Source organism: Festucalex cinctus, chromosome 11 (assembly GCF_051991245.1).
Source record: "Festucalex cinctus isolate MCC-2025b chromosome 11, RoL_Fcin_1.0, whole genome shotgun sequence".
Classification (NCBI taxonomy): Eukaryota; Metazoa; Chordata; class Actinopteri; order Syngnathiformes; family Syngnathidae; genus Festucalex; species Festucalex cinctus.
The window spans coordinates 20,468,657-20,491,380 of NC_135421.1; the positions used below are offsets into that span (position 1 = coordinate 20,468,657).

Consider the following 22,724-nt stretch of genomic DNA (forward strand, 5'->3'; position numbering starts at 1 on the left):
CAGGAGACTATGCTACGAATAAATATTTAGATAATAAATAGAATAGCGTGATTGATTGTTGTTGTCCAATACACTTAAGAGCCATCAGAGGGCTCCCTTGTTCAAAAAATAACTCAAGTTAAACATCAATTCACCAGCCAAACCATTTGGGACACGAATAAGACCAAAAACAGACAAAGATAATACTCATATTTGATTGAGACGGTCATTGAGATTTCATGTAAAACTGTGTATTAATATGTCTGTTGTTTGCAGTGCACTGCGCCATCCTGAGCTCTTTCAAATGTGTTGACTCTCAGAGATGTATATAAAATAACTGGATATAACACCTAAACAAACTACAGCCATAAAAACAAGCTGTTGTACCGTGAAAATGTCTTAAAAATTGAGTATATTTAAAATGTTTGTTTTCACAAGTCAGGCAGTTTGGTGGGTTAGTGGTTCGGATGTTTGCTTAATGTTGGAAGGTCAGGCACTTAAATTTAGGTTCTGGCCTTCCTGTGTGGAGTGTACATGTCTTCCCCATACACGGGCTTTCCTCTGTACTCAGGCTTCCTCCTACATTCTGATAACATGCATGTCAGGTTCATTGATTTCGTTGGGGATTTAGTAGTGACCAGTTCAGGGCACAAAGTCACTCCTAATGAGGACAAACACTACATAAAGTGGATGGATGGGTTTTACAAGTTAATTAAAAGTTATGTGAAGTCACATTCCTGTTAATTTCATGACTTTGTTCAACAGTTATGAAGGTAATACATTGCAAATGTTCCAAAACTGGCAGTTCGTGATACATCTTTCGGGTTATGATGAAGAAGCTAATTGAGGAGCTGTGACTTACAGACCTGAGCAAAGGTTTCAGTTGATCGCTCAAGGTTGTAGCCATCACTTCAATCAGCGGCGAGCGACTACGTGGGGAAGGAAGGAGACGAGCGGTTTTGAAGTGCAATTAATAATTTATCACGAAGAGGCGGAATAGGCCCTGACAGGAAGTGGGTCACCTCAGGAAAACGGCGTTTATGAATTAGGTGCTTGTGGAGGAGACTCAAATGGAGCTTAGACACTGGAGGTGGTGATGTAGTGTCGAGCTCCGACGTCTCGTTGAGGGATGGATTGGAGGCGGGTCATTCTGGGGTGGCACTTGACTGACAGCTGATGGAGAGAAAAATGTAGAAACTCTTGGAAGTGATGGACAGGAGCTACCGGAACGTGTCGAGTGTAGTAAAACTGTGACTTCATTTTCAGGAGAATCCTTTTTTTTTTTTTTTTTTTTTTTTTTTTTTTTTCTTGTGACGCTTCACAGCGATCATCCTCTTTATCCCGGCAGCATATTTAGGTCACTTGTTGTACAAGCAAAACCTACAAGGCCTAATTAGTCCTTGTGTTGTCTCCTCCGGGTTGACACGCATATTTTCTTGAATAAAGTCTTGTCGGGGCGCCTCAGGCAGAATCATCTTATTTCACTAAATATTGCATGAGATCTAGTGTGATATCTTAGTATATATATTTATTTATACATACATACATATACATATATATATATATATATATACACACACAATGGCAATATCGTGATATTAAAACTGCCACAATATATCGTCGTCATGTCACGATATCAAGAGCAGCAAATCTGTTTAAAAAGTCAGATTGATTTCTGTTTGTAATGTTCTAGCACCCTCTGGGGGCTTGTTATTTAATACAGCTTAATTTTCACAAGGCATGTTTTGGCCCTTATATGTTTAAAATCCACGCTCATAGTCAGATGAAGGGGCACGTGTGCTTGTGAACCGATCAATGTTTGCTTGCATTAGCAAGTTAGTGCCTCAATATGAAGTGTTATTAGAGATTGTAGGTTGTTTATATGCATTGCTGTATTGTACAAAAGTACAATATTGTGTGTGTTTTTTTATTGTATGAGCTCATTTTTTACAATATTGTGACCTTTTTTGTATTGGCAACCTCACCACATCACTGTGATAATTATCGCATCGTGACCGTCATATCGTAATAATATCGTATCGTGATGTTTGGATATATCTTTGCATCACTAATATATATATTGGGGCAGGGGGTCCCCTGAAATTTCCTTCCAGTTTATCAGTTTTCTGAAGAATTTTTGGAGTTTCAAATTCGGTTTTTAGTTTGCGGATTCATTCATTCATTTAGTTGCCATTCTTTCTTTTGTAATAGCAATCGGAGCTCAGCTAATTTCCCAGAATGCAATATGTTTTCGGTGTCCTAGATCCAACTAAATTGTCATGTGAGCAGAACTGGTGAAAGAGCCAGAAGATCGGCCCACTCTTGTCTTGAGTACTCAATTCACATGAATTTCAATGACCTGCTGCGCTTCAAATGTTCAGCTCTACCGTCTCACCCCCAGGAAGACAAGTCATGCTGAAGAATCTTTTGAATTTGAAGTGTTCTGTAAGTGCTGTGTCATTATGTAAAGTGACAATTAAAAAATAAATGGTGCCATACTTTCTTGGCAACATATTGCTTTTATGTGCAAGGCAATGAAAAGGGCACGTCTTTTAGTGAGTCAGTATCTTGCTCTCAGCTCAGACCAACAATTCGAACGGAACAGTGGCTGAGCGGCACTAATTGTGTTCAATCGTGTAAACAAAGTGGTAAATGGGGTCTTTCAGATATCCTCAGTCACGAGGTTGTGGTCCAGAATAGATCCATATCTAATTAATCAAATGGAGCGCTAGAGTAGAAGCCAGCTCAATGAACATCTAAACTAGAATGAATTCTTATATTCTTGTATTTTCTTTTGACTTTTTATGCCACCACAGAAAAAAGCACAGGCAAAGAAGACATGTGAGATGACAACCATAGAAACATTAAAGCTGTAATTTGTAACAATTTTCCCCAAAATATCTTTACAATAGCCTTTTTATTTGACCATTTATGACTGAAAAAGCTTTTAATTAGTAGATTAACCCCTTAGCTGTTCATTAGCTGGGAACTCCTGCAATCCTCTGAGTCTGGACAATAGTTTTTAGACATGATTCAGGTATGACGTCATGTGCGCATTGTGCATTTGAAGAAGATGTACATGGAAATGAAAAGTATTGAATAAAGTAAAAAAATAAAAAATAAAAATGCAGTTTCATATTTCGGCCACAGGTGGCAGTGGCGATACGGAATTCGATTTTCTGTGTTCAGTAGGTTTAATGAAAATTATTTTTGACTGAGAGGTATTGTAACAAAAAAATAAATAAATAAATAAATAAAACAATCAAATCAAATTTTATTTACATACACATACAGTACATTAAAAATGCAACCCAAAGGAGCTTTTCCATCCAGACTGTTTGGTATAATATGGCTAAAAGTAAATTAAGTTGACATTAAGAGTAAAAGAAGAATCAAATGCATACATAATGTTAATTGCGTTATGTCTTTATATGACAGTCACCTTTCAGGTACATGTGATAATCGCTTTTTGCACAGTATATATATATATATATATATATATAAATATAAAAGATAAAGATAATTACAAAACACGCCCCCTTTGAATCTTACTGTGGAATATTTTGTTGTTAAGCCATACATAATATAGTGACAACCCTGTGAGAAACTGTCAAGTGTAACTATGCCTAAAAGAATTGGACGCTCTTCAAATGAAAGACGTGTGAGTCCAACAGGACTTCACAGCTGACCTTAGCTGAAAGCAGAGCGAGTCTTTGCCCAAGGCCGTGTAGCCCGCTTTGAAGTTCTTCGCTTGAAGTTGCGATCCATGCTAACGCTAAAGCTTTCCATCACAAGACATCACAAAGTCTCTCAAAGGGCATCTCGTCGCCAAGTGGATGTGCAAAAAATCACTTAGCAGTCACCCCGAGTGGATTGAGAAGAGGAAGAGGATTTAACGCTCGGTGCTGAAGATTAGCTTCCATTTGCGCATCTTGAGTTCTACAAGTCAAACGTAAATTCATTGCTATTGTCCAGTTGTAAACGTTGGACAGAAATAGAAATCCCAGATGACATTCAAGGATTAACTGATTTCTTCCCTATCCGTTTATCTACTATTAAGGGAAATGGCACACTGTCCATTAAAAGCGTTCACAATCGGTACTGATTAAAGTAAAAGGACATCCTGTAAAATGTTAGTAGGTCAGGTTGCCAATTAATTGTCTATCCTTCAAAACATCATATTTCACGACAGACAACTCATGCTTAGTGAACATAATAATAATAATGATAATAATAATAATAATAATAATAATAATAACTACCGCTAATAATAATTTTTCAATGGTGGAACTTGGTTTTGCCAATTGTGGATTTTGACCCAACTAGGAGGAATTCGGTTTTGATGGAAGAGTGGGGTGAGGTGTGGGGGGGGGGGGTTGGCTTGCTGGTGAGGTAGAACTGGATCTCATGTTATATTTGCAGAAATTATTGCAGATAGGAAAGAGATATGTAATCCAGAGGACCCGAGACAGAGCCCTGGGGCACTCCTGTGGTAACTGACGATTGGGGGGTCAATTAATATAGATGAGTGATCTGAGTTTGTACAGAAAAATTGGATTCAAACATATTAAGAGGAATGTGGGCGATCAATCAGAAACCTATTAAATGAATGCATCTATGACAGTAGCAATCAAAACTGAGCATTGCTATTATTATAATGATCCATCTCTTATATGGGGTCTGACAGATTATGCTGGTTTACCTAATAGCGTGCACCTTATTGTTTCTTCCAAGAGGGCACTGTTGCCTCAATGTTGAAAGTCCTTAGCACACCCCCACATAGGAAAAAAAAAAGAAAAAAAAAAGAAAAAAAAAAAAAGGGGAAGCCCTGCGGTTTCAGTATGCCAGTCGCATGCTTATCAGCTCTCCCAGGCCAAAAAAACATCTTCTGTATGCTATACCGCGATGGAATATAGAATAGTTGATTTTTCGGGCGCATTTGTCACCAGTCTCAATGTATTGTGTTGTCACACTGAAAACAATTGTTTTGTCATCTGAGTTTTTCCTCACATTGCGTCCTAACAGCGGCAGGCAGCTTTGCGGTGATGCTTGTTGAGAAAGTTCTAAACTAGTCGCAATCCCCTTTAGCCTGTACCTGCCGGCATCCTATAAATATCATGACAGGCAGCCAAAAGTGTGTGAGTGCTTCTGAATTCCTGAAGAGAGAGTGAGAGATAGAAGGAGGGAAGGAGGGGGAGCGAGAGAGGGGTGGTTTGCTCCCTTAATGCTGCATTGATGGATAACTTAAAGCGTGAAAGCTGGAATGCTGTTAGCCAAAGGCGCTCGAGATGGAGCTAGGAGAGGCACTGACAGGCAGCCATGTTGATTATCAGTGTGGAGGGAGTTCCAAGCACCAACCCTACACCCCCCATCCTCCTTTCCTCTTCTCCCTGACAGGCAACTGTGGCGGTGACAGAGGAAGCCAGTGTGGAGGAAGTCATCTGCATCTAAATAAAGGCCGCCGATGGCTTTGTCAGAGTCCATTAAGCAAAGTGCCGGGTATGAAAAATGTCTCCCACCCGCACCCGTTCATACCAATGAGCCGGAAGCATAATTTTTTTTCTCTCTCTTATACTCTCTCTGTCTCTTCGAATGAGGAATTTGGGGGGGGGGGAAGAAGCAGGATTCTCCTGAAATATAAATTATAAATTTAATTCCTTTTTGGTGTTTGTGTTGCAGGAAGATGTAAGTGCCTCTTATTATACACCATTAGGACCGCTAGGTGGGTAAAAATAATAACTATCCTAGTAGGCTTTTACTTTCGTACTAAAACTGACTGCTATTGCCCAAAGCCCCAATTTCAGCTGGTAAAAACAACCCATTTTGATGATAAGCGGTGTTGTGTACCTTTTGAAACGAGACTAAGTGCAATTTCTGGAGAAATTGCGTGGGAATGCTGAAAGCTGAATGCTAATAGCGGAATGCTAAGATTTGAATGCATGTGGAATGCTTATGACGTAAAGTGAGAGATAAATTATGAAATTCTAACCTCCTGGTTACTAGACAATACGATTTACCAACTGTGCCACCAAGCAGTATCGCACAGCTGGTAATGATGATAAATTATACGTATGGAAGTGGGCGTGGAAAGTGATAATTAAGTTCAATGTCTGTCCCATTGAAAATGAATGGGGAAAAGTTGATATTAAACGTTAAATTGTGCAAATACTGTAAGTAATGTGGAATCCTGGGAGGCGTGAATTTTTTAAGCTAGTTGAAATTTAAACGGGGCAATTTGGAAGTATTATGTGGTAGTTGTTACAAGGCAGAAAAAAAATGTGGAGAATAAAAATCGCAATAACATATGTGGGAATGCTTCAGTGTGTTTGGGAAATTTTGTTATGGTCCAGTGTTACAGCTCTTTTTTTTTTTTTGGCCGATTCTTCCCTCATTTAACGTGTTGGACCATAACTGCGAGGCATCATTAGAGGCAGGTTTCTGTCCGCGTTGACGAAGCTTCAGGTTAATTGCTTCAGTCACCCACGCTGGCTTTTCAGCTCAGCTACTGGCACAAATCTCATTTCACAGCTGTGAAACTCCCTCTTCTTGTACAGCTGCAAAAAGGCTTTCTTTACGTAAAACAATTTTCATAACATATTAAGAAATTCACTTGTTGCTAACAAACAACTGTACTGTTACAAAGCTTAATACTACAAGGATAGACTCACATTTGGAATGTTCTTTGGACACCAACGATAAGACCCTAAGAAGCCTGACCAAAGATGCAGTATGACAGTTCAGTTATTCGTTCATATGATATGAGAACAAAATGAAACCCGGTGGCAGTAGACGATGGGAAAATCAGACCTACTAAGTACATGATAAGTGGTCCTCAGCGCCACGTCTAATTGGGTTTGTGTCAAGGTTGTGAGGAAGAATAAGCGTGATTGAAAAGTCAGTTTATTAGCAGACATTTGGTCTTCTGGCATTCTGGTGTAAAGATCCTTTGGACAGCCTCCACTAATTATTACAGATTACAAGACATTTTTGTGCTCATTTCAGCCTCCTGTAAATTCACCTCCTGTGAGATTAAAATCAAGCGTATAGCTGCATAGAGTAGCCAAAAAAAATGTACTCAAGTAAATTAGCTGTAACTTTAGAAAAGTATGACTCAAGTAAAAGTACATTGCATCAAAACTAGTCAGATAAGTACAATTTCCTTGAAGAGTTAGCGGGCGCTGATTTATGACTGCCAGACTTATTTGGCCATGACCAAAACACATGAATACAATTTGAATAACGCCACTTTCTTCCTCACACTTTACTGACAGTGACACTGAAATAATGCCAAAGGTCTCAGTTTGGGAAGCAAACAAATTATTTGCGGATGTTACATAAAGTGCAAGCAGTTTGACACTTTCTTTTTTCCCTGAATTAGTTTTGCTCTGTTGAGTTTGTCAAAACGATTCTTGTGGTTTCTCATTGTGTTAACACTTGAGTTGTTGGGCATTGAAAATGTCCTTGCTTTGACACAGGTGTTCAAATTGGCAAATTGTACGTCAATAACTACACATGCGTCAACACCAGGCAGTGACGAAAGTAGTAAACAATGGATAAAAAATACAAATATCAAACTTTACATACCGTTTACAAACTCTTCCCTCCAATGATGTAACTTGGAGTAACCTACTCAACTGGTTGCATTCAACTGCGATGGTGTTTATGATGGACACCCCTAACGGTCTATTATTTTGCTGTAATTTAGATTTACAGTGGGTGTTGTTTTTCAATTACGTATTTTATTTGAGTTGCTTGGGCAGACACTCTGTGTACACATAACCAATAGGTATATTTCCAATCATGGGAAGCTAGCTTATCGACTAGCATAGCATTGAGCCTAGCATAGCGATGCTATTCCACATGATGCTAGCATATAGCCACTATTTGCTATTTGTGTAGGGTTTCAGTCTTTTTTTTTTTCACTTCTTGGATTCAGAAAGCCATATCAGCAAGCAGCATGTCATGTACTTTCTTGACAAAATTAGTTAGGCTCATGAATGAGTTTATGCTTGTCACGTCAGGGAAATATTAGACTGTCAGATGTAATTGTTTATATTGGTCGAGAGCTGCAATCTCTGTGCGTCATTCTTTTTTTTTTTTTTTCTTTTTTTTTATTGTGAAAATTGGTGGAGCAGGTTTCGAGTGTGTTGCCTTGGGGGTTTGCTCAGTGACAATTACGTCGCCCAAAAGTAATCCAGTTAAAATTTAATATATCAAGATTTTGGTTGGCTGCCGGCAGTTGGAGAGGCAACGTGATGTTACTCATAACTGTGAATGAAATGAACTGTGAAAATGATGTCATTGCTATTCAAATTCACAGAGAGATGACGTGCGAATCCCCGCGACGCCATCCTGTCCGAACGCACTATGGATGGGCGGTGAGCACGGGTGGTGCTATTCAAGTCAACGCTATTCTGGGTTTGGTGGCTTGCCAATGTTGTGATGGTTGCAGATGGGTTGGCAGCAGTGTGTGACTGTGAGTGGAATAGACTCCACTGAGGCTCGGGCATCTGCTGCTGATGCATGCAGCTCGCGTGCATGCATTATTCAACACCTGAATGCAGTAAAAATGATGCGCCTGGCTCGGATTTTTAAGGATGGGCTGCCACCGCAGACCCTCACTGTCAGCCCCTTCCTTCAACAAGGCCGCCCTTCATCACAACAAGGGACACTTCACATTTCCATATGCAATGTACAGTAACCGATAATCCCCTCGCCATCATGCGGGTTACGTTCCAGACCACCCACACAATAAGAATTCCGTGATGGAGAAATACCCTATTTAAATACTCCCTAGACATGTTTTAGCATTTACATAACTTAGTTAAGCACATTTGTAAAATACAAACATTAAAACACATGTATTGAGAGAGAACAAAAGCAATGGATCATACAAAAATGTAACAGTGTTGTGATCACTCTGTGTTGCATTAAACGCATCTTATTTACGTGACAAACTAAGTTGAGTTGAGTTGAGAATTTCCACTTTCCTTGACAGCTAGGTGGCATATCGGAAGCTCACATGTAATTCACACTTTAGCTCACAAAGCAATAAAAATAAATAAATCAACAAAGCAACTGTTTATAATCGAAACACTAGTAATTTGGATAACTATTGAATATCTAAATAGTACCTGTTTGACTGCAAACAAAGTTTTAATTTGTGTTAGTTACCTCGTTGTTGTATTTCCAATTTTATGTTAGCAGAACAAAAGCAAATGAAAAGCCTGGAGAACACTTTGTGTCTCAAAATAAATACAATTCCGAGAGAAAACAAAAAGTAAACAACAAAACCAGTTGAAATACCACAAAGTAACACAGAAGTGAACACACAGCTCGTGCCACAGCAAAAAATATGCTTCACCAAAATAACATGTCAGATTTTCGGCATGAGGAGAGTGTGCTTTAGCAGAGATCTGAATATCTACCCGAATGCTACAGTGTGCGCTGATTAAAAAATGTGAGAACAAAAAATGGATGACAACAACAACAACAACAACAACACAAAATGGAGTTGACTAAAAATGAATCGACAGTAAAAATGATTTGGTGAGTCAAAGAAAGTTGTCTTATATTCCGAATTTTATGGTATAATGTGTACAGTATACCCATTATTTGCATTGATGTATCATACTGAGAGAGCCTTTTCTAATACTTCAACATTGATAAAGCTTATTAGAGGAACCAACCTAATGATGCGGTACCACAATATTAAGCATACCATCAGCAACAGCCCCCAACCTCAGGGATTAATAAAATATTCTGACATTGATAAATGAACCTCTACAATATGGTCGCTGGTTGGAGTGTAATATTATTATATCAAATCACACCTCTACCTCAGGTAGTTTCCCCCTCTAAAGATAAACAATGAAGCAAAACAATTGTGCTGTTCTTATTCCCAGAGACGCATCTTGGGAATAAGAGTGAAGATTGCTTTCTGTTGCATCCCTCAAATAAAGAGAAGCTCTTCACAGAGTCGGCAGTCGATGTTGGCCACCTTTATTTCTACCGTGAGTTGTAAATGTGGAAAATGGAGGTTAAATGAATATGCCTCTTGTTTAAAGTGTATTGGAATTGATTGTCGGGTTCACTTTCATTCAGATCGGGGGGGGGATGCTTTGGCTGCCACAGCAACACTTTGTAGCCTGCCTAAGCTTAATCTTCTTTGCCTCTGCGCTGAAAGGCATCAAACAGTCCGTAGTGTTCGCATTTGCCACATTGCGGAATCCAGTGGTGACACGCCAAATTGAAGTAATTGGATTCCTCTATGGAGCAAGTCTGAATGCATAAGTATCACCCATTGCATTCAGAATTACCTTTAAGTGTTTCTAATGGCAGCTGGGGGGAGTCATAGACGTTGGAGATATGTGTGGCGGAATGATAGGTTGGTGGCAGATAGTCGAAACTGGGGCCTGCTCAGACTACATCTAAGTGGTGGTACAGGGTTATTAGACAGCTGGTCAACTGTGATTTGGGTGAATGTGTGGTGGTTGTTAGATTTTATTCATTTAAAAAAATATGTGAATATGTCATTATAGAAATAGTTTCATTGAGCACATTATTATTATTATTATTATTATTATTATTATTAATTTTATTATCATTGCCTGCAAATGGTCTAGTACTGCCTGCCTTTTTTCTTGCAGTTTCACATGAATTGTAATATACCAGCAATACTGTTTAGTCCGCCATTTTGTTTTGAGGCGAGGTAAGGCAGCTTGATTCATATAGCACTTTTTTTTCTTTTTCTTTTTTTAATAGCACATTTCATATACAAGGTAGCTCAATGTGATTCACATCATTCAAAGTACAACATTTAAAATTGAACTCCTGAATCTGCAGACCTCAGAACCCTACTGGGTTTATTTGGGATCTTCACCATTTAGTGATTTATAGACCAGTAACATATCTTCAAAATCTACAATCTGGGAGCTGATATAAAAGGTCAAGTGACGATAAATTGCTTATCCTAATGCTCCTGAGTAGTGTATACTCCTTCATAGTATATTCCCGAGTCCCAAGACTTCAACTGCAGATCGATCACATACTGATGAGCCAAAATCATCCACTGAGGCCGAGAGCAGCGGGCCACTTGTTTGCTCGCTACTTGCAGCGCTTAAAAAGCTGCACTTTAGAGTGTCATCATGCAAAACTGCGAGATGAGCTAGCTGTTTGCTCGTCATAGCAACCAAGGTCACAGCACGGGCCCGTGTTTGCAAAAGATATGAATAGAATGGCCGGGAAACGGAGTGCAATGAATAGAGCACGTTTAATGGGAATGTACAATCAGTGGACACAAATTAGGGGACAACTGCTCATTGTTATACAGATGGGGGGGGGGTGCCATTATAAAGATAAGGTGCTGATTTAACAATGTATTTGTTATTGTGGCTGACAATATTTTTAATCATTGAAATTTGGCAGGGATGTTAATAACGCTCTTTTGTGTGGTGGGTCTTAACAGACGCTTATTTTCACTTTACAAGGACTTTAATTACTAATGAGTAAATGCAACTGCATAGCTGGGGGTGCTGTGCGCTTTGCTCCACTGAGCAACAAACAGTATTTATTAATTGGCTCGTCAAATGCAACCCGTCTGGAATAATTCACATTCGTTTGACGAGAGAAGTCTTGGAAATGTGTCAGAAGCTAACCTGTGAATTTGTCGTAATATTTAGCGATGCCATGTTGGGCAGGTTCCCCTCATGAGAAGTTCAGAACATGCTTTGATTTTTAATTTTTTTTTAATTCATTAATTTCATGAATAATTAATTTTAGATTAATTTAAAATTCCTTTAACTAATTTTTTTACCGTGTGATTAAAGGGATACTTGACTCATTGAGCCATTTTCAGCAGTAAAAATGAATATTTTGTCTATAATTAATGTGGTAGCTTCGTTATTGTTCATGTACAATTAATACCTTTAAAAAGTAATTTTTCTACTTGCTGTCGACTGAAGATGACATCATCTGTTGCTGAGAAAGTAGGTAATGACCAATCATGGCTCAGTTTACTGACCAAATCCAGAAAAGAGGCGAACCATGATTGGCCGTTACCTACTTCCTCAGCACAGGTGATGTCATCATCAGTCGACAGCAAATAGAAAAATTACTTTTTAAAGGTATTAATTGTGCATGAAAAATAATAAAGTTATCAAATTCAAATATTCACTTTTCACTGCTGAAAATTGTTTAATGAGTCAAGTATTCCTTTAATGACTGAAGTTGTATTTTACAATTTAAAAAAATGTGCAGAATTTCACAAGTTACTTCGTGTTTTAAAGATTGGATAGCTCTTAACATGAAAAGAAAAATGCACTGCACTGTCACCATTGTCTTACAAGTGCAATTATGCCATCTAGTGGCAGACAAATCACCTCAACACAAATCGATATCACACATAAATTTTATGAATTATGAAATTACTGTATCAAGTACTAAAAGATGCAGCCATATTTCTATTGGTTTAACATTTTTTTCCACTTTTATATTAGTGTACAGTTCATTGTACATTTAGAACAGATATAAAATTTGCCATTTATCGTGAGTTAATTATTGAAGTCATGTGATTAATTACGATTAATATTTCACAACATCATCTTTTGGAGGCATCTGGGAATTTGGTATTGCTGATCAGAAAGGAGGGAAAATTGTCAACTTCAGTCCAGTTATTTCTATGTTCGGCCCGCTTTTATTGTAGCTCGTCTGTCACTGTGCTATGCCAGCTTGTCTCCTCAAACGAAACAACACATGGCTGAATAATATATAACAGGACTGTAAATATTGATGCGAATCTACAGCAGCGCCGGTGCATGTTGACACGCTCAAATGATTTTGATCAATCGACGGAACACGCTGCGAAGGCGAACCTGATACGTTGTTGTCACTATTAAGAGGCTACGACAAGCGTCTGCACACAAACAGACAGCAGTCGTATAAATAGAGTTCACATAGCATCGCTTAGGGAAGCTTTAAAGCTGATGTTTATGCTTCTCATTAAACTCTACACACTGTTTGAATTTTTTTTCCCCACCTGCTCTGTGATATACTGGGCAAATATGCATTGATTACGCATTTGTAATCACTGTATACCAATTTTTTAAACCCCATCATTGCATTGGGACTGGGGCCTGGTTTCCGCCATGTTACATCATCTTTTAGCCTCATGTGCCCCAATTCAGAGTACATGAGAACAACATTGAGGAGTAATTCACATTAAAAGGCCCTTTCAGTTAGGAAACCACAGATTGAAAGTAGCTCAGCCATCATGTACGGGCACTGATTAAAAGTAATCGTGACACTCAACAGTACACCAGCGCATTTTCAAGCCGCCAACAAATTAGCCTCCTGGATAAAACATTCCATGAACAAATGGACAATTATTTGGCTGTAGACGCTTGAATAAATATTCAGCACACAGTCGGTGCGGCGACGTGCTGTGATCTATCATGTAAAAGCGGTCTTAAATTGGCGCATGGCTTATGGGTGCAAGATTATGTTCCTAATATTAAAACAGAGAACGAGACGGTAAACCCTTGAGAGTGTTAAAAAAAAACAAAAAAACAGTGAGCACATTTCATTCCTCCAAATTCAAATTCATGCCATGCTTGTCACCCTTGTTTCTGTTCCTTGACTGGGAATTACTAATGACGTCGTGTAATAATCGTCGTGATCAGTGTGCTAAAAGAGTCCTATACATACTTGTGCCAAAGATGGTTATGGTTAAAGTGCTTTATGACTGGACATATGAGTGGATCATCGTAGATCAATCATATTTCTTGTCCATCCTCTCAAATCCTCTGAAACTCTGATTCCGTGTGCGCCAGGCAAGCTGTCTCTCGTGAGGACGTACATATTGTACATAAGCTCCGGTCTGTTTTTAGTCCATTCAGTGGTTTGCTCCAAGGGTAAAAAGCTTTTAACGCAAGGCAGGCACAGACAGATAAGACTGAACAAAGACAGCGCCATTAGCCAGCAGGATTGCATTTGTCCTTACAAGTAACCTCAGGCCACAAACGGCCCCCTTCAGTCTCAACAAGCATCAAAGTCCTGTTTTATTTGTTTGAAAATGTATTTTCTTTTCATTTAATGTTCATTGATTTATTGTAATTGATCAAAGTAGCAATTTTAGATATGCATTAATCATTTTCGTTTGTTGTATTAACTAATTGTCAGTTTTAAAATGGCCTCTATGTTCGTGAAGTACAATCTGGGCTGGTATTAGACGTAGTCTAACTTAGCAAGTGTAAGATTTAGATCAATTTTCTGCCAGCAAATTGTCACCTCTCCAAAACACTCCATTTTCTGTGCCAGGCGTCCAGCTTGGCGGAGAGTCGAGTAGTCTTCCAAATTGGCAGACCAAAGCTGAAAATTGGGATCCGCTAGCATTTGATGCGCTGTCTATGAAAACTAGGCAAACAACGGACCAAATATGTCATGCTAGCAAGGTAGCAGCCGGCTTGTATACACTGCTAATGCTAGATTAGCATTGCTAGCGCTGCTGTTTTGTTGACGCTGTAACTGTGTGACTACACCAAAACCAAAACTTTCAAAATAACTGGCCACATAAATCCAGATTATCATTCTTATTTTTAGTATTAGTATTATAAATGACAATGTTTGAGAAAAGTGCATGTTACTGAGGCTGGGCGGAGACTCAAAGACATGGGAGGGCTAAACAGGCTAAATTCACATCTTGCTATCACTGCAAACTGCCCCTTTTAAACACAAACGTTTGCCCACCCATGTGTGTATAGACCACCCTCGTGTATAGAAATAAATACATTAAAAATAAATAAATAAATAAAAAAAAGAAGAAAAATTGTCATGAATGTGATTTATTGTGCATTTTGTTGTTTTTGCAACATCCATCTTGGGGTGCCCTGGTGTGCAGAGGCTAATGTCTCTTCGTTACGCTCGATGGTGCAGTGCGTAACACTGAAAACTAACTAGGGGCCATTCTTGGTCTCTCCTAATAGCACTTCAAGATGGAAAGTAAGTGAAGCATGAAGGAGCAGTAGCTGTACTCGTGACTCCTCCAGTGCCTTCATCTTCTTACTGTGTGACTCCCAGCCAAAGCTCACCCTCAGGCCATTATTAGTGCTGTGAGAGAGAATATTACAAGGCCGCTTCTGTCAAAATTTGATGGATGACATTCTTAATTAGATTAGGGGGGTCATGTATGGGTCATGACCCCTCCCTAATGAAGATTAATGACCCTTTAATGACTTCCAGATGTCATATAATGAGGGTTAATGACCCTTAATGACTTCCAGATGTCATTTAATGAGGGTTAATGACCCTTAATGACTTCCTGATGTCATTTAATGAAGATTAATGACCCCTAATGACTTCCTGATGTCATTTAATGAAGATTAATGACCCTTAATGACTTCCTGATGTCATTTAATGAAGATTAATGACCCTTTAATGACTTCCAGATGTCATATAATGAGGGTTAATGACCTTTAATGACTTCCAGATGTCATTTAATGAGGGGTAATGACCTTTAATGACTTCCGGATGTCGTTTAATGAGGATGAATGACCTTTAATGACTTCCGGATGTCGTTTAATGAGGATGAATGACCTTTAATGACTTCCGGATGTCGTTTAATGAAGATGAATGACCTTTAATGACTTCCAGGTGTTATATAATGAAGATGAATGACCCTTAATGACTTCCTGATGTCATTTAATGAAGATTAATGACCCCTTAATGAAGATGGATGATGTGTAGGTGGTGTTCCTACCTGTTTTTGCAGATATCATGGCTGACCCGGGTTCAAATGCTAATTGTTTGGTTAACTTCCGGATCCGGTGCACGCCCCCCTAGATTGAGTGAATAATGAATAATAATGAGATTGAATGACGTGATCGGAGGGAGTGGTTTAGTATGGGTAAAACCGCCGGGGGAAAAGTACTAGCCATTTCTATTATGGTGAAGGGGGAAAAGTATGCACAAACACGGCTCAAAGATTGTATTTTTAGAGGTTGTAAAACAAGAAGTATAAGGTAAGGTTAAACTGTGATACGGTGGTTGGTATTATGAAATTAAAAAATATGAAGTTATACATTATATGTAAAAATGTTGTAAGAGTCGTTCGTGACTGCTGGGGTTGAATCTGAAAATAAACGGATAAAACTATATAATTTCCCCTTACTGATATAGTTACTATCTGACATTTTTGTTCAATATTTCTGTGAGTAGGGGGAAGCATATGCAGTCAAAGGTTCATGGGGAGGTCAAATGTATGTCTGTGCTTGTGTGCGCGTACGCGCATGTATGGCTGCATGAGGGTCAAAGAAGTGTGAGGACAGACGGGCGGCTGAAGAAGTGTGAGGTAAACGATGGCTATAATGTTGTTAGTTTGAAAGACAACGCTTCCTAAAATATATTACAAAAATAAGCATGTACTCTGACGGTTACATTTATATCAGTATCAATTTTACAAAAGGAAAATGGTGAGCAGGTCATTAGCGGTATCAGTATCCTTACCCCCCCTGTGAGAACAGAGGGGTTGCTGATCATAAAATTAAATTAGGCTGAAGAAGAACGGACACGCAACTAATTGTGAGGGTCATTTCTGAGGGTCTAATAGAAATTTATGGATTTTAAATTGCGTTTTGCACACCCTCCTCTATGTATAAATATGAGGCCTTCGCAATGCCACACTCACTTCTCTGAAAAATTCTCAAGAGGTATCGGCTCTGAGCTTCCAAGATGAATCAAGGTAATTAACTCTTGATATTATCTATATATGTATATATACTCATACAAATGTGGCACTTATATTCACTTCTATTAATGTTTTTGCTATGAAATAAAAAAACCCTACATCTTTATGAAGCTTCTGGAAAAGCAAGCATCTTAGTGAGTGATTTATTTATTTAATGGAATGATGCATGACTTTATTTTTATACTTATAGCGTTTATTTTATTTTTAAGTTATGAGAGATTTTGGAATAAGTCTGTATTAATATGTATTTTTTGTTGTACTTTTATTTTAATTTTATAGAGTTAGGAGAGTTTTTTTTTTATTTTTTTTTGAATGAGTGAATGAGTTCGTATTTCTTATTTTAAATTTTAATTTTTACAGAATTAGAAGCGTTGTTGGATGAAATTCAACTGTATTATTATTCAGCGTCACAAGATGGCGATGTTGTGACAGGAATCCGGCGTAAGTATTTCTTTTTTTGAAACGTTTAGAGCTTTTTCTTGCTTTAAAATTAACTGTTAGTAATGGATATTTACAGAATTGAATGAGGATGTGAACGAGAGGGTTAGACAGCCGGAGATTTTCGTAATTACGAGTGATGAGGAAGAATTGGATGACGAATTATCTGCAGGAGTGAACGGTAAATTTCCTTTTTTTTTAAATAAAATAAAACCTATGTATTACTATTTTTTAAATGAACCGGTAATGTTGTATGATTATAGGTGGTGATATACTGAGCGAGACGGTCCCAGAGACTGCTCAACCTGAGGTCATAATAATATCTGACGAAGAAGAAGAAGAAGGAGAAGAAGAAGAAGAGATATTAAGGCGTGAAAACGTGAGGGCCGAAGAGGAAGGTGAATTCGTCGGGTTTCCACCGATTGAAAGCGAATCTGAAATGGAAAACTCTGAGGGGGGTGACATGGATTTAGATAATGTAGGTCAAGGTTTGGCTGAAATTGTAAATGCCTTAAACGATGAGATCTCTATGCAAATCGAGCCTTTTCAAATGCCTGATGAAATCGGCGGCGATGATGGCGATCCGTTTGTGGCTATAAGACACATTGAGGATTTTATTGATTTCTTTAATCCTTTAGAGAGGGCTCTTGCACGTCTTAACCAGTCATCTTCAAACGACGAAGCCGTTGAGGACATACTTGAACCAGACATACATAGAAATGACCAACAGCAATCCTCTGTATCATTTTCACAACATTCCCAGCCACACCCACACAATCAAATGCAATATGCAGAAGGTAGCAGCAGTACACATTGCCAGCAGACACTTGTGTCAAATACACAAAACTTTCAATACCAACCATACACGCACAATCAAACGCAACAGACAGAAGCTGGTGGTAGTAGTACACCAGCTAGACAAGACCTCCAACAACAGTCTCGGGTACATCGACACATTCAAGCAGAACATCCCCCAGCACCAACCCCCAGTACACAATCCACCTTGCAACAATCTTCAGACACAAACAGACAGGTGGGGGGACAAGTTAGGCGTCCGAATTTTAACAACTTGGAGATAAGACGACGTCTAAATACAACGAGACCCGAAGACCCCCTTGATTTTGCAGCCTTCTACACAAACATTGGCAATAATTTGAATGAAGCTGTGCAGGAGGTAATCAGATCGACTAGTCGCGGTGATATAGTCCAAGCAGAAATAGTGGGTGAAAATGTGAGGGAGCACTGTTACCTAGATGCTGTTAATGACCCGAATGACGTAACTGACGCAGTCCATAATTTGCTAGATCGCATCGCACAATCTAATACAGAGGTACTGGCCGACAATAGTCTAGAACTTGTTGTACAGATTGTATTTGATGTTAATGGCGGAGGAGGTGCCAAACGCAAACTAATTTTGACTACAAATGATGAAATGGTTCAAAAGAAGAAGAGATGTTTGTACATAACGTATGACAAAAATGATAAATTATGCTTTGCTAGATCGTTAGCATACCTGCTTGACGGATCGTTGACTGTTGATCAGGCTACACAGAGGGCTCGTTATTTACAGCAAAGCGTGGGGTTGACTTGTGAGACTGCCGTTAGTCTGAGGGACGTACACAAATTTGAAACGCTTGTGAAACGCAAAATCGTTATAGCTTATAGAGCGGATTGCGAACGCCCCCTGTCTTTTTTTGAGACGCAATACCCCAAATCAGAGGACTCAGTGTTCTTACTGCTATTAGACGGACACTATTATGGAATAAAATCGGTTAAGGAGTTCATAGGGAAATCCTACTTTTGCAGTCATTGTTACAAAGGGCATAAAAACCAAGAACAACATAGTTGTGAGGGGCATTGTCACATCTGTCTCGACCCTACCTGCAAACAACAACCGTTCAAAGCCATTCATTGTAACGATTGTAACAAAATATGTCAGAACGAGAGTTGCTTCGTTAAACACAAAGAACGCAGACAGACCTCAAAATCCGAGACTAGCAACTGTGAGAAATACAAAAAATGTAGCGAATGCAGTGTGGAATATTACGTCAAATCACAGGGGGAGAATGTTAAACATAAATGCCCTCAAGCCAAATGCACAGTATGTGGAGAGGTTCTACCTAAGGGCGGTGATGAGGCGAGAGGAAACCCTCATCTGTGTTACATGCAGCCTCTAAAACCGGAAGCGCCTTGTAAACAAATAATTTACTACGATTTTGAAACATTCGTAGGTGCTGACGGTAAACACAAACCCTACCTAGTGTGTACCAAATCGACAAAGGGGGTGGAAAAACATTGGTTGGGTCTTGATTGCGTCGAACAATTTCTTGATTATGTCAGGAACCCTCGTTTTGAACAGTCTAAACTAATCGCTCACAACGCCAAAGGTTTTGACGCTTACATCATTCTAAACAAAATGGTAGACATGGGGGTTAATGTCAGCGTCATTATGCAAGGGAGCAAAGTCATTTGTTTCTCAGATACGGACTACAAACTGGGGTACATCGACTCCTTGTCCTTCCTCACGATGCCCCTCAGCTCCTTGCCTAAAGCTCTAGGTTTCATCGATCAAACTAAAGGGTATTTCCCCCATGGCTTTAGCTCTCTAGACCATTTAAATTACATCGGTCCCTACCCTGATCCAAAATATTATGGGGTAGAGCGTATGTCGACGGTCCATCGTACAAAGTTTTTTGAATGGTACGAGGTAGCGTGTAAGGGAACCTTCAATTTTGCTCAGGAAGCTCTAATGTACTGCAGAAATGATGTGAATATTTTGGCGACAGCTTGTGAGAAATTTAGAGAGGAGTTTCTTAATGCGACTGGTACAGACCCGTTCAATTCTGTAACTATCGCCTCCTCCTGCATGAAGGTGTTCCGGAACAATTTCCTAACACCTAAAACATTGGCTATTACGCCGACCGATAATTACATACAACAATCCAAATCATTCTCACGCGATTCGATCCAATACCTAATGTGGGTGGCGCACAGCCAAAAAATACCTATTATTCACGCCTTAAACAAGGGGGAGGTCAAGATCGGGCAGTACTATGTAGACGGGTACGCTTTGATAGACGGCGTAAAATATGTATGGGAATATCTCGGATGTTTCTATCACGGATGCCGTGAATGTTACGATCCTACTCAAAAGTGTCCTATGAGTAAACGACCGTTTCAAGAAAAGTTTGACAGGGTTAAAAAGAAAATACAGGATCTAAAAGTCAAGCACGGTGTACAGCTTGTGTTGATGTGGGAGCATGAGTGGCTGCGGTTAAAAAAGTCAAATCCGGATATAAGAGAGTTCTTGCGCAATTCAAAATTCCCTGAGCCTCTTATACCACGTAAAGCTCTTTTTGGAGGGAGAACGAATGCCTTCGTGTTACGTTATACGGCTGCCCCCGGTGAACGTGTAATGTACGTCGATGTTACATCGCTTTATCCTTTTGTCAACAGCACATGTGCCTATCCGTTAGGACATCCTACCATCATTCACGACAATTTCGATGACCCCCAAAAGTATTTCGGGTTCATCAGAGCTAAAGTCAACCCTCCACGAGGCCTCTATTTCCCCCTGCTGCCGTACAAAACGGCAAGAGGTAAACTGGTGTTTACACTTTGTCGCACGTGCGCAGAACTTAACAATCAAGAAAGTTCGTGTTCGCATAACGATGACGAGAGAGCCTTAACCGGTGTTTGGGTTACGCCTGAATTCAACAAGGCTCTCGAGCTGGGCTACACCGTATCACAAATTACGGAGGTGTGGCATTTTGACTCGTCGAGTAGCGACGTCTTCAAAGCATACATCGATACATTCCTAAAAGGGAAGCAAGAGGCCTCGGGGTATCCTTCCTACGTCGTTGATCAGGCAGGTAGGGAAAAGTACATCGAAAACTATGAGACTCACCAAGGTATTAGACTAGACCCCTCAAAAATAAATGTGAATGCGGGTAAGAGGCAGGTGTCTAAATTATGCCTCAACAACTTTTGGGGCAAATTGGGACAGCGTGATAATTTGGATAAAACAGAGATTGTAAGCAGCACAGAACGCTTCTTTGAATTGTTATTTTCGGGGTTGTACGAGATCAAAGCCTTTCACTTCCTCAACGATCAAAGGTCGATCGTGCAGTACAGCTACCACCGACGTTGCAACGTCCCCCCCTCCAAAACCGCTAACATCTTTGCAGCATGCATGACCACGGCTTATGCACGTCTAAAAATGTACGCATATTTGGAGCGACTGCAGACGAGTGTTTTGTACACCGACACGGACAGCCTCGTCTATGTAGTCAAAGACGGCGAAAGTCCTTTGGAATTAGGTGACTATTTGGGGGATTTGACTGACGAGTTGGGAGGAGATAGCATTCAGGAGTTTGTTTCAGCGGGTCCTAAAAGTTACGCCTACCAAACTAGGAACAGCATGAAAACGGTAATGAAGGTAAAAGGTATCACACAGACCCATGACACTTGCAAACGCGTCAATTTTGACAGCATCAAGAATTTAGTCGAAGGGTACATTGACTCATCAGGCACACAAAGCAGAACGATTGAAACGCCTCAACACACTATCGTGCGTAACAAAAAGGGTTTTCACCTAAAAAACAGGTCATTCATGAAAAAGTTCAGGGTAGTATATGACAAGAGACGTCTTATCCCCCACGGACACACCCTGCCTTTCGGTTATTAGTGTGTTTTGTGAAATGGAGTTAAATCAAGTTGATTTTGATCCGAGGCTTCAACCCCCCTTTTCTTGTTTAATATCTGGACCAAGCGGGTGTGGAAAAACATATTTTGTAAAAAGTATCTTGGAAAATTGTAACCATGTTATGAAAAGTCTTCCTGACAATGTTGTATGGATCTACACTTCTTTTCAACCTCTGTACGAGGAACTTCAAAAGCTGAATAAAAATATTAACTTTGTGAAAGGTCTCCCTGATTCTTTTGAGGATGAAAGTTTGTTTCCAGCGCGTCAAAGTCATTTGGTTATTCTGGACGACGTCATCTTTCAGGCGTCGGACCACCCTGAGGTCGTAAGAATTTTTACCCAATATAGACATCATAGGAATATGAGCGTCATCATGTTAACGCAGAACATTTTTCATCAAGGTAAATACAGCCGGACAATCAGCCTCAACAGTAATTATATGGTGTTGTTTAAAAACCCGCGTGATAAATTACAAACGAGTGTTTTGGCTAATCAGATATTTCCCTCAAAGAAAAAGTATTTTTTGGAAAGCTTTGAAGATGCTACCAAAGACGCTCACGGGTATTTATTAGTGGATTTAACCCCGACATGTCCAGATCAATATAGACTGAGGACGGGCTTACTAGCTCATCAGTGGCCTACCGTCTACATACCCAAGACTTAATAAGATGTCGAAGCTTTTAAAAAGAAATGCTCCGCTGCTCAAAACTTTGTTTCACGCCAAGCCCAAGAAACGTAAAGACATACTTTTGCGCGGTCCCGGTAGCTTGGTGAAAGCTCTCTGCGAGATTGCTCTAAATCTCTTAAAAGGTCACATACCGCTGAGTCCTTCGCAGTATAAGAGGCTAAAAAAGCAAAAGA

At 39.5% G+C, this 22,724-nt stretch overlaps 1 protein-coding gene across 1 annotated transcript; it reads left to right on the plus strand.

The window, feature by feature from the left end:
- Window positions 1–17,141: 17,141 nt before the first annotated feature.
- On the plus strand, window positions 17,142–22,083 carry LOC144030701 (uncharacterized). The gene is made up of 3 exons (XM_077537234.1): window positions 17,142–17,161; window positions 17,238–17,339; window positions 17,422–22,083. The coding sequence occupies exon 3, from the start codon at window positions 17,598–17,600 to the stop codon at window positions 21,843–21,845; it is 4,248 nt and encodes a 1,415-aa protein (XP_077393360.1). The 5' UTR covers window positions 17,142–17,161; window positions 17,238–17,339; window positions 17,422–17,597; the 3' UTR covers window positions 21,846–22,083.
- Window positions 22,084–22,724: the final 641 nt, after the last annotated feature.

What these genes read in the sequence shown, in the direction of transcription:
- LOC144030701 (XM_077537234.1), top strand. Translation starts at nt 17,598, where the DNA reads ATGGAAAACTCTGAGGGGGGTGACATGGATTTAGATAATGTAGGTCAA.